Source organism: Azolla caroliniana, unplaced genomic scaffold, assembly GCF_043228905.1.
Source record: "Azolla caroliniana isolate FFs.n. ecotype wild unplaced genomic scaffold, voAzoCaro1.0.p SCAF_5, whole genome shotgun sequence".
Lineage (NCBI taxonomy): Eukaryota > Viridiplantae > Streptophyta > Polypodiopsida > Salviniales > Salviniaceae > Azolla > Azolla caroliniana.
In genome coordinates this window covers 22,932,156-22,945,200 of record NW_028230440.1, presented here as the reverse complement: position 1 = coordinate 22,945,200, position 13,045 = coordinate 22,932,156, and the positions used below count along the sequence as shown (strand labels likewise).

At 39.4% G+C, this 13,045-nt stretch overlaps 1 protein-coding gene across 2 annotated transcripts in view; it reads right to left on the bottom strand.

The window, feature by feature from the left end:
* Positions 1-11,907: 11,907 nt before the first annotated feature.
* Positions 11,908-13,045, bottom strand: part of LOC147864503 (uncharacterized) — a 3,573-nt gene continuing 2,435 nt past the window's right edge. For both annotated transcript variants that reach the window (XM_087319134.1, XM_087319133.1), the window contains exon 5: positions 11,908-12,772. In XM_087319134.1, the coding sequence (XP_087175260.1) occupies positions 12,325-12,772 (448 nt within the window). In that variant the 3' untranslated portion in view covers positions 11,908-12,324. The remainder of the gene's footprint in view (positions 12,773-13,045) is intronic.

Below are 13,045 nucleotides of genomic sequence, written 5' to 3'. Positions count from 1 at the left end.
TAATCTTTCCTATAATACGGAAAGGACCTAATCGCCGATAATCCAACTTCTCGCATGGGCGAGTAGTCTTGATGTGTCGTCGTAGTAGCCATACCCAATCTCCAATGTTAAAACTGGATGGAAGTCGATGACTATCCGCATAAACCTTGTGTGTTTGTTGAGCTTGTTGGAGATGAGTAGATAAATTGACTTGTATCTTGCGTAACCACTCTAAACGATCCTCTACACAAGGATTTGTAGACAACTCTGGGGTTTCAAATACACTATATCGAGGGTGAGAACCCGTATAAACATAAAATGGCATAACTTTAGTCAATGCGTGGACAGAGTTATTGTAGGCAAATTTGGCGAAGTGGAGAATATCTACCCAGTCATCCTGATGATAGCTTAGAAAGCATTGAAGATACTACTCCAGTGTTTGATTTGTTTGTTTTGCTTGGCCATCCGTTTGTGGGTGGTAGCCGAAGGAGAGGTTACACGTGACCTTGAGCATTTTAAAAAGGTGCTTCCAGAATCTTGATACGAACTGGGGTCCACGGTTGTTGATGATACTATCGGGAAGGCCATGATGCCAACATACTTCACACATGACAATTTCAGCGGTTTCTTCATTGGATATTTCCTTAGTACATGGCAAGAAATGAGCCATCTTCGTATATCGATCTACGATTATTAGAATCGCATTGAACCCCTTAGAGACTGGGAGATCTGTGATGAAGTCTAGAGCAATGGATTGCCATGGCTTGCTTGGAATTGGTAATGGTTCTAATAAACCATATGGATGATGCCTTGGCATTTTCGCTCTGCAGCATGTATCACAAGTCCGAACAAAATCTTCGACAAATTGTCGCATACAGGGCCACCAAAATGATCGTTGTACTAAATCTAATGTTTTAGTACTACCAAAATGCCCAACTGTATATGTTTCATGATAGTTTTGGACTACTCGAAGGCGGCAAGAACCATTAGGAACATACAAGAGTTCATTAAAGAATAATAATCCATCATGGTATTTGAATTGCCAATAGTCCGTACCTGATGGTTGCAACTGTGAACCAGATGCTCGAGAGGGATCAATTTGTGATAGAATGGCTTGGGCGAAAGCATCGGTCTTCAAGTCCTCACGTATAGTATCGATAACGTGGGAATCCATTAGCATGCCAAAGACCTGTGTTGCTTGCAGTCGTGTCGGTCCCAAGATTACTTGCTTTTGGTTATCAAAAGTTGGCTTGTTGGGACGTGGTGCTAGGTACGAACGTCGTGATAATGCATCTGCCTTCCCTTGGTGCTTCCCCGGACGATATGTAATTTTGAAGTCGAAACGCGTGAGGAAGTGGGCCCACCGAGCTTGACGTCGATTTAACACACGAGCGTCCTGAAAGTAGGCAAGGTTTTTGTGGTCACTGAATACGGTGACTTGATGAGAGGATCCCTCTAGAAAATGTCTCCATTGCGTAAAAGAGTCCACTATTGTCAATAGCTCCTTATCATGAATTTCGTAGTTGATTTCAGCGGCGTCAAACTTGCGTGAGTGAAAAGCCACAGGATGTAGCTTCTCGTCATTACCCCGTTGTGACAGAATGCTTCCCAATGCAAAATCCGATGCATCTGCTTCGATAATGAATGGTTTTTCCGGATCGACATGAGCTAGAATTGGAGTCGATGTAAATGCCTTTTTAAGACTCTCGAAAGCCATGTCCGCTTCTTTAGACCAAACGAACGATTGTCCCTTCCTGGTAAGCTGTGTGAGAGGCAGAACGAGCTTTGAGTAATCCTATATGAACTTCCGGTAAAAATTTGCAAAGCCTAAAAAGCATTGCACATCTCGTACCGAACGCAGAGTTTGCCACTCTACCACAATTTTGACCTTAGTTGGGTCCATGGAGATGCCTTCCAAGGAAATGACATAGCCTAAAAATTCCACCTGGTTGCACCCAAAACTACATTTTTCCAGCTTTGCATAAAGACCATGTTCTCGAAGTCGTTTTAGTACTAACAGTACATGAGAATCATGCTCTTCTTGGGTCTTTGAATAAACCAGTAGATCATCCAAATCGATGATCAAACAAACATCCAAGAGATCTCGGAATATATCATTTGCCATGTGTTGGAAGACTGTTGGCGCATTAGTGAGGCCGAACGGCATGACTGTATACTCGAAGTGCCCATATCTAGTGCGAAACGCGGTCTTCCATTCATCTCCTGGTCGGATCCGTACAAGGTTAGAGGCTCCGTAAGTCGATCTTCGTGAAGAACCTAGCACCATTGATCCGTTCTAAAAGACTTGAGATAAGGGGAACTGCATACCTATTTCTGATTGTCACCTTATTCAAGCCACGGTAATCTACAACGAGACGAAGTGATCCATCCTTTTTCTTGACGAAGAAAATGGGTGCATCGGCTGGAGATTTCGAATGCGAATGAAACCATTTTCTAAATTCTCCTCTATATAGACTCGCAGGACTTCTAGCTCGGTTGGTGACAAATTGTAGATTGGTCCCCATGGTGGCTCTTTCCCCGGTTGTAAATCGATGGGGCAATCATACGGTCGATGGTGAGGAAGCGTATTGGCTTGTACTTTATCGAACACATCGACGTAATGATGATACTTCTTTGGAAGTTGAACGGTCGACTCCTCTTTAATGGTGTCTGAGGGCTTTACTGATATTGCGAAGAGAAACATTTCTTCCTTGCGTCCTTCTTCCTTCAACTGATGTAGCGAAATGGTTGCAATCTCATGAGTAGACCCTCGAGCTTTTCGATACCGGATTTCTCTTGTTCTCCCATCTATGTCTGGGTTATGTAATTCGAACCATGGTAATCCTAAAACAATGGGGTGTTCTGGGATGCTAATTATATTAAATGATACTACACATGCTAGATTATCTAGGACAATATTAACGGGCTCTGACTCTTCTATGATATTTCCGGAAGCAATGGGACGACCATCAATGACTACTACAGAGGCTGGACACGGGAGTTTTCTGAGTGATATTTGATGAGCTTGGGCAAAGATCCTATCCATGAAGCAAGAATTAGCTCTGGAATCTAAAAGTGTTAAGACATGTACTAGAGGGGTACTTTTAGTACTAATTGTTACTTGGGCTACGAACGCATTGCTAACTTACTTAGAGGGAATGGAACCACGAATGGGCTGCACAGATCTAGGGTTGTCCAACCAAACGACTCCTATTTTGGTTGGACTTAATCGTTTAACTCTTCTTCTAACTGACTAAGGACATCAAATTTGTTCGCTAGATTTGGGCTATTAGTACTATTAGGACTATCAGATATCCCTACTGAAATAGACTCGGGGTTAGTACAATCAGAACTTGCAACTATTTGGTTTACCTGCCTTCTTGGCCTATGGGGACAGTTTACCGCGATATACCCTTGTCCACCACAATAAAGACATAGTCGGTTTGCTCGGTGTCATTGCTTTTCTTCTTCTGGTAGTGGTCCACGACGACGTGTGGTGTCAATTTCCATCGGAGTTGGAGAACTTACTGGAGGCGCATTATATGACTCCCTCGGAAAAGGTTTCGTTACCACTGAGGCATAGGTAGGCTCTAATCTTGCCCTCGGAATCTGGAATTGTCGTTCCGAACGTCGTTCGAAGAGGCGGTTGTCACATCTCACCGCGCGACTGATTGCATCTGTTAATGACTTTGGCTCTTCAGGGAAGGTCAAGAGTAAATCCTTGACATCGTTGCGTAAGCCATAACAAAATTGCTCCATCAATGCGTGATCATCCCAAGGGATATCGGCAGCGAATAGACGGAAATCTGCAACGTATGCGGAGGCTGGACGGTCACCTTGGCGTAATCACCGGATTTTGTTGATTGCAGTCCTTATGCTATCAGTATCTCCAAAACAGGCCTTAAACTCACTTATAAATTCTTCAAAACTGTTTAGTAATGGAGATTCCTTTTCCAACAATGGAGCAAATCATGCTAACGTCGAGCCACTAAGGAGAGTGCCTACTAGTCCCACTCGTGATGCATCGGTGGGATATCGAGAAGAATGCATTTGTATCACTAAACGTACCTGATTCAAAAACCCTCTAAACTGTGATCGGGGCCCATCAAATTTTGCAGGAAGACCAATCTTGGGTTCTTTGTGAATCCCTTGAGTGCTTGATCCTTGTTGTTGTAATGATACGATAGTCGCTTCAAGTTGTTGTACACGTAACGTCGGCTCCCCATGTTGTTGTTTTTCCAGCGCTATTTGTTGAAGATACCCCAATAAATGATGATTTTCTTGTTCTAGTGCTACAAATTTCTCTTTTAAGCACTAGAGCTCTGAGAAAACATATTGGTATTCCTAAGCGCTAACAGTTTCCATTTTACTAGGGAGGATAAGAGGATTAATAAGAAGATAAAAGGAAGAGGAGGAAAGGAAGATACGGAAGGAAGAACGAGCATAATCGGTTCAAACTGTCAGGAACAGTACTAAGACAGAGAAGGAATTAGTACTAAAAGAAGTATTAGTACTAAGAGAGGTGAAGAACTCTCGAGAGAAGGAAAGAGTGAGTGAGAGGGAGGGAGGGAGAGAGAGTGAGTGAGTGATGATAAGAAAGATATATATTATGTGAAGAGAATGTACAATAGTAGTTATGAGGCTTAAGACTGGCGTTGAACCGATTTGGTTCGAAATAATGCCTTGTGCCTCCTTTTATAGTGTTCTGAGGAATACTCCTGAAGTTTCTAGAATGTTCCAGAGAAATCTAGAATATACATCAATTTTCTATAATAAAACATAAATGAAAATAATATTTTATGTATTACAATGTATGGTCTAATGGTCAAGAGCTTGACCCATGTAGCATAAGGTCATGGGTTCGAGTCTTGCCATATCATGACACTAGTAGGTTGAGGGGTAAGTTCATGTATTGGAAGTCACAATATTGGACATTTCATGTATGCTTGAAGGTTGTACAATGTACTATGGAACCCATGTATTATGAATATCCTAGAACATCTTAGATCTAGGTCTAGGACATTCTAGAACATTATAGAAATCTCTAGGCTATTCTATAGAACCTATCAATATAGACATACAATTCTTCTCAAAACAATTCGAATCAACACCAATCTTAAGCTCTCATCACCTATCTTGTATCCATTCTCATTCTATCTAATACATTCATTCTTCTCCTATCATTTCATTCCTCTCTTCATGTGATCTCTTTATATCTTTCTTTTGTCACTCTATCTTTTCTCTTGGTTCTGACAAAAACTATATATTACATCCAACAGTAACTAAGTTACAAAAGGTTGGTTTAAATACCAACTAATCTAGGCCAAGTGCCCTTTCTACTAATTACAAATCTAGCCTAGTATGATGTCCATTGGCCAGTGTAAACACTGTCTCTATGAGAATGAATGTTACAAATGGTCAATTGATTGAATGGATGTCTAGTAGGTTGAGGGATAAGTTCATGTATTGGAAGTTACAATATTGGACATTCAATGTATGCTTGAAGGTTATACAATGTATTATGGAACCCATGATATTATATTACTTGCCATTGTTGCGACTCTAGAAAATCCGGAGCAGCTGGGGGTCGTCGAAACTGGGAATGGCACCCCTCACCCCATCGAACACATCGGAGATGTCCCTCTAAGCCATGTCAGCCAGAAGGGAATCATGAGAAATGTCTTGCATGTGCCGACAATCACCAAAGAACTTGGTATCGGTCGGACAAATTGTCAACCAGGGCATGCAAGTTCGATTTAGTCATCTCAAGCGCTTCATTGAAGAGGAAGGCAAGATCATTGCACAAGGGCACAGAGATGGGAGCATGTTCGTCATCGAAACCCAGGACGTCGGACAAATTGTCAACCAGGGCATGCAAGTTCTATTTAGTCATCTTAGGTGCTTCATTGAAGAGGAAGGCAAGATCATTGCGCAAGGGCGTAGAGATGAGAGCATGTTCATCATCAAAACCCAGGACGTTGGGCCCGTTATGTTTGCGACAAGGCAAAAAGTCGAATCAGTATCGACTTGTGGCACAAGCGGTTTGTCCACATCAATTTCCCACGGCTTCAGGAAATGCAGACAAAGAACATCGTTTTCGGCTTGCCAAAATTTAGTGGTTGAAAGGACCAAGTCTATGAAGCCTACTAGTTAGGGAAGCATCACCGACTTCCATTCCCAAATGAAAGAAATCAGAGCCGAAACAAGCTCGATTTAATCCATTCGGATGTATGGGAACCGGCGCAGAACGTGAGTATTGGTGGAAGTCGTTATTTTGTAACCTTCATCGATGCCTACACTCGGCACACTCATGCGTGCTTGATTGAGAAGAAAAGTGAAGTCTTCTCCTTCTTCTTGAAGGTGAAAAGCCTTGTCAAATGAGAGACCGGACGAAAGATCAAGTGCCTAAGGTCCAATGGCAGAAAATAGTATTTTTCTGACCAGTTCTCTAGCTATCTCCAGAAGGAGAGAATTCGAAGTGAATTTTCGTGCAAATACACACCGAAGCATGACGGTGTGGCCAAGAGGAAGAATCAGACAATTGAAGAAGCAGCCAAGGCAATGCTTGAAGAAAAGCATATGCCGAAATTCTGCTGGGCCGAAGCCGTCAGGACAGCGGTATACCTGTAGAATCGAACTTCTGCAAATCGAGGTGTGTTGCCACATGAGCTGTATTTCGGGAAGAAGTCGAACTTGGCACACTTGAGGGTATTCGGTAGCGTTACATATGTGCACGTGCCGAAGGAAAAGCGGAGGAAGTTAGACGCGAAAGCCGAGAAGTGTATCTTGGTCGGCTACTCAGATGAGCAAAAGGGTTATAAATGTTATAATCAGCGAACGAAAGAGGTTTGAGTATGCCGAGATGTCATTTTCAATGAGTCGGCTTTGTAGTACTTGCCTTCACCTCCAACCCCCATCCACTCCATTCCGAATTCTAAGGAAGAGGCCAATGAGGCCGAGTTGCCCCTAGATGAGGAGGCAATTGGAGCTCTAGAGGAGAATCTAATTTCATTTCAGCAAAGCAGGTCGAATGAGTGACTGAGTCGAAAGGACCAGTCAGATGAAGAGCTGGTGAGTAGTGGAAACTTGGTCATGCAGTCCCCACACTAGAAACCAAGGAAAAGGGGAAGATGAAGATGTCGGAATACGTCAGTGAGGCTGATACATCCGATCGAAGCGAATTCGATGTGGCCAGGAGCAAAGATGGACCTTCGCAAACGAGGTCAAAGTCTACCGAGGGGGCCACGAAATCGGTGAACCAAAAGTTGCATCGATCCACCCGTAATTCGATACGAGTACAATGAGGTGATTGAGCATACATAATGAGGCATTAAATCCACCTAGGAATCTGTTATATTTTTATTTGTCTAACAATATTATTTGTCCTAAATATTTATTTATGTCCTTATATTTATGACACTAGAAGTGTCTTAGCCGTTTAGTGTTGTTGATGAGCCGACTAGTTGCAAGGAAGCAGATAGGAACTTTTAGTGAATCAAGCAAACAACAAGGATAGCAAGGGATAGAGATGGTGAGGCGCACTATGTTAATCAGAAGATGAACGACAACAAGACAATAGTTACATAGAGAGACAGTTTTAGCTCAAGAGATAGTTTTTCCATTACCCGCCGAACTCTTTGTTACAAGGTTCAGCTACACTTTTATACTTAGGTTACCTTAACCTTAAGTGTGTTTACATTGAGAATACAAATTTGGGTGGAGTGGGACTTTTATCCCAATGTATATGTGATCATAAATAATTAATGACCATAGAGGCCAAACAACTAAATTATACATAACTTATTGCATAGTTAATAAGTTATGTTAAGGATACAACTTTTTGTTCCTATTCCCATGTTTTTAACCATGTATGCTAAAAATTCATTTTATCATCAAATAGGTGTTGGGGATTGATCAAGTGTGTATTGAGTAAGAGTAATGAAGTTTATAATCTAATTCTAAAATTTGGTTTCTACTAATCGCCCTCTAACAACATTTTTCATTATATTCATATTCAATTATGAATGTGAAAATGGATGAAGTTGGTTCTTTTGTCTTAATAGCCTTGCTCACTGGTTACGATGATATTGTCCCATGTATCAAGATCTTGAGTTCAAACATTGTAAGTTGCATATAGTATTGTGAAAAAGAAAAACCTCTCGCATTACAATGACATATGTATGTATGATTAGATTTTCATAATACCCAAGGATATGATATTGAATAGGGCTGAATAGGGCCAATGGTAACTATTGAGGATTGAAATTTGAGTGTCTCAAATGTATAGGCCTAATTCAAATTTCGAGATAAGGAGAAGTTCTTTAATTCATAAAGAATGTCGCTCAATTCTCTTATTGTACCTTCATTCAGCTTTATTCATATTCATCTCTTCTCTTAATATACCTTCATTCATGATAAAGGGCATTGTTTAGTTTTCAAAGTTAGCACAGTAGTAGATGAGCATGCAACCATTAACACCAAGTTCATGTTTTCATTTAATATGTTGTACGGAAAAGGAGAGAATTCAAAACTTGTGGAGTTTGAATAGTTTTTTCTTTTGCCATATTGAACAAAGGGTACATTCAAGTGGTTTGGCAGGTTCTCATCCAATATTGGCCCATTACATGGATAGGCAGAAGTCCTAAGGCAACATTCCTGATGTCTGAATGGATCTTTCCATTTTTGTGCACAAGCACCAAGTTTGATGTTGTTAGATCAACAAGTTTCTTACTGGAGTAATGAAAATTACTTAGTGAAATCCTTTAACCAAGCTCATTTATAGTGTCAACAATGTTTGTGATTCTCAAAATCGCGGTAAACATTTCTTATAGAAGTAATTATTCATCGTTACTACTATCTTTCACGTGAACTTTGAGAAATTCTCAATTCATGCAACATAGTGAAGGCCAATATGTAAAATAACATCTCATGTACAACATTCTAGTACGTCATGAAATGCATCTTCCACCAACCAAAATTGGATTGAAAATACAAAAACAAAGCCATTTTGATTGTGTAGTACTTGTATCTATTTATGAATTTACATAGTTTACTACTACATTGATATAGAACTACTAAGACGTGAGAAGCTCATAATAACAAAAAGTATTCTATCTCAAGTGTGAAAGATTATGATACAAGGAGGTGTTTTAAAAGCTTCAAATCCTAGTTTGACGTGGTGTGAATATGTATGCCAACTTTCTTGACCCCACAAGATGGAATTTGCCCGGGCGTTTTCTAAATTGTACCTACATCCAACTCATGGTGATTGAAGTTTAATTCGTATACGTCTAAATCTTAAGTTGGTATTGTATTTACCCCAAGGAGAAAACGTACTTTTCCCCTCATAATATGTCTTGTATGTGCCCTTTGTGAAATGTACTTCTATATTTGACTATTGGAATTGTAATATGCATGTTTTGTAGTTCTTTAGTTAAATCAAGGAGATTAGTTTCCATACACATAAAGCTCAGCAATTTGTGAATTCCATAAATAAAATTTGAGGTTTGCTCTAGAACACTCACTTATACACGCGCGCATGCGTAACGTGCCAACTTCTTATCGACATTGCCTTAAAGTTTGATCATACTTTGGTAATATTGTCATTTTCACTCTCCATATTGTGGAAAATGTGACACTACCTAAGTTGTGAAGGCATCTTTCAGGAGCATATTATGTGTGTGCATTATCTCATTAAAATTGAAACTCCAACAAGTCCCTTGATGAACACGACATTAAGCTTTTCTATCAAGGCTTGATACCCACAACCTAGATGTTGAAAGTCATGAGCATCACATAATTTTACAACTTCAATACAATAACCCCTAGATGAAATATTATGGACATGTCTAAATTATTCTTTCTAATGTATACAAGGAATGACTTTCACATTTTCAATTGGCACGTAATGTCCGATCATACTTGTTAAGTAAAATGAGTGCACATATAGTAAGAATTGATGTAACTTAGCATTCATAGTACGATAAATTAAATCAATTAGGCAATGCACCTAGAATGGCTCTTTGTATCCACCAATGTGCTTGGGGCAAAAAGATGGCAACATAACTAATGCTTAAGATTGCACATTGTGGCCATCATAACAAATATTGGATATTGTACTCATATGAGCTACATCACTACTTCTATAAAGCTTTGAATGCGCATTGGTGGTCTATTATGTATGGTTTCTAGCAATGGGCCTGTTCGGTTTCTTGGCCTTGAAACCAAACCAAACCATTTATTAATAATAAAAACCGAACCAAATTGTTTTAAAATTTATGAAGCCATTTAAACCGAACCGTTTAGAGCCGAACCGTTAAACCAAATTGCTAAACCGGTCAATTCAAAACCGAACCGAACCGAAATCGATTAGTAACATTTGAAACCAAACCAAACCGTTTATTTATCTTTGAACCTATAAACCGTTAAGCCACGGTTTTTCGGTTCGGATCGGTTCGAGCCGAAACCGGGCCCATTGCTAATGGTTTCTAAGTGAATGCCACTCCTTTAAAAGAGGAGTGTATAGTCGATCATCTAATTTGGAGACTATATTAATTGATGCATTGATTTCTTGCTAGGACCCTTTGATGGGATCATTGCCCCAAATCCCCTCTGACCACGGGAACATGTTGTATTTACTAGGGATCATCTCATGTACAGACCCATTTGAGAGTTTGAATTCAGAGTACTCTATCACTAACCATGGTCATTCCTAATTTTTCCCCATATGGAATAGTATTGCTCAGGCCTATATGATTGGTAAGCTACATTTATGAGAGATGTATGTTTGAGCTAATGTACCACACACACACACACAAGATACTCAAAAAGTGCTAGCTTTCAATATGTTGTAGGAGTTATATATTCCTTTGCTCTTTTAGACACAAAACAAATGGTATGTATAACTCACATGGAAGTTGTACAGCACATAAATTATGTACAACAATTTGCAATCTTAACACCATCTCGGGATACACTTGAGACCCACCCTACCTAAAATTCAAGATTACGAATTAGATCTTATCCGCAACGAAGCTATCGCAACATAACTAAATCAATCCAAACACAGTTGATAGACTTGAGAACGTGCCAAGCAACTCCACCTCTAGGTAGCTTGCTATGCTACGAGCCTATAAGACCAAAAAGCATAGCATTTGTTCATTCTCAAACAGTGACCACAACAACTGAACAAAATCAAAATGAAGACATGGGTAGACCAACCCCCCAACCCCTCTCCCCGAGAAAAAGTAGCCCTACCTCTTGGTAATTAAATGAGAGAGGCTAAGACGAAGTGTCACTTTTATGTTCATTCTCAATAGCGAAGAACCTTGTTAGAAGTTCCCCCCTTCATATGTTTAGTGACACGAGGGTACGAAAGCTAGTAGATAGGCATTACACCCAATCCTAGTGAACTCAAATTCTAAGGTTCCATCAACAGGTCTTGATTGGTGTGGCTCGAACAACATGAGAAACCCAACAAAAATCACTCTTTGATCGCGAATTATAGTAGAAACCTAAGCCTCGTAGGCATTAAACCCATTCCTACTGGACTCAAATTCTAAAGTTCGATCGACAAGTCTTTATTGGTGTGGCTCGAAAAACATGAGAACCCTCGGGCCTCAGACAAAAATCAGTCTTTGATTGGTGGGGCTTGCCCTCGGACATGGCAGAATTCTATAGAAGAAACCTAAACCTTTCTTATATCAAATCAAGACATTGAATTGGCACCCCCTCCTCATTAGTGCAGAAAATTAATCAAAAGACTTTCATTGAAATTGAATTGAATTGAATTGAATGTGTGAATGAAATCAAAGGTGCTTAATTCCCAACAAAAAGGCTCCATATTTATCATTAATGCTAAAAGGACCCTAGAAGAAGAAGAAAAATAAAAAGAAAGAAGAAGAAAGAAAGGAAAAACTTAAAAGGACCTTTGGAAAAAAATCTTCACTCATTTTGGGAATGTTTATCCAACAAAATCATTTAATGCGATGGCATAATCTCTTCTTTAAAGTTTAGAATTACAATGGGTTAAACATCATCTTAAGCTTAATTACAATGGATTCTTCTTTAATCATAAGCTTGATTAACATGATTACCCCCCTTTAACTTAATCTCAAGCTTAATCATACCAATCAATTAAGCTTTACTGTTTTAGCACTAATTTTAAACACTGGTTCTAGCACTGGTTTTACCATTGATTAGAATAAAGTGGACCATGAGCTGCTGAATCAATCATCCCTAAGAAAGGCTTTAATAGAAAGAATTTTATGAATAATTCAATGAAGTATCTCTAATCATCAAACTGAATATGATTTGATTAAGATCAGAATAATAATTGCTATTAATTTAATTCCAGTTGGAAATGGTAAGATCTAGTGATACTAAGGATTGACAGAACTGTTGGTCGTTTTTGGACGAAATATTCATCGAGAGATGATCTGATCGACTGTCGATCGCTCTGGAATTGCTACGTCGATTACTCATACCACTAATTTGGACACAATCATTAGTGTCAATCATGGATGGGTTGTGATTAGAGAGGCTTAATGTGAGGTTCTGATGACAAGCGTCATCGTTAATGATCACATTCTCGGATTTAACAAGCCGATCGATTAAGGGTAATTCCGCCCGATGATCGCTTTTTTTCAATTGGGAGAAATCGATCATTCCAATATTATCTCTGTCATGATTATTGATGGTCCAGTGATTAGCCTCTAATTGCCTCCAATCAATCGCTCGTTTGGGCGATGATCCTTCATTAAAAACTGTCCACTGCATTCTATCACCGTTGTTCCTGCAATTTATTGTTAACGATTAAAACCCTACTTATTTTCATTGATTACTTTGTTTTCAATCCATATTAAAACCCCAATTATTTCCAGCAATTCCTCGTAATCAATACAGATTAAAACCCTAAGTATTTGCATCAAATTTTCATTGTAATCAGTCCAGATTAAGGACCCTGCTTTGTACTGAATTCCTTTTTATTTTATCAATCCAGATAAAAAACCCTAATACGTATCCATTTCCCTGTTATTATCAATTTAGAAGATAACCCTTGTAATTT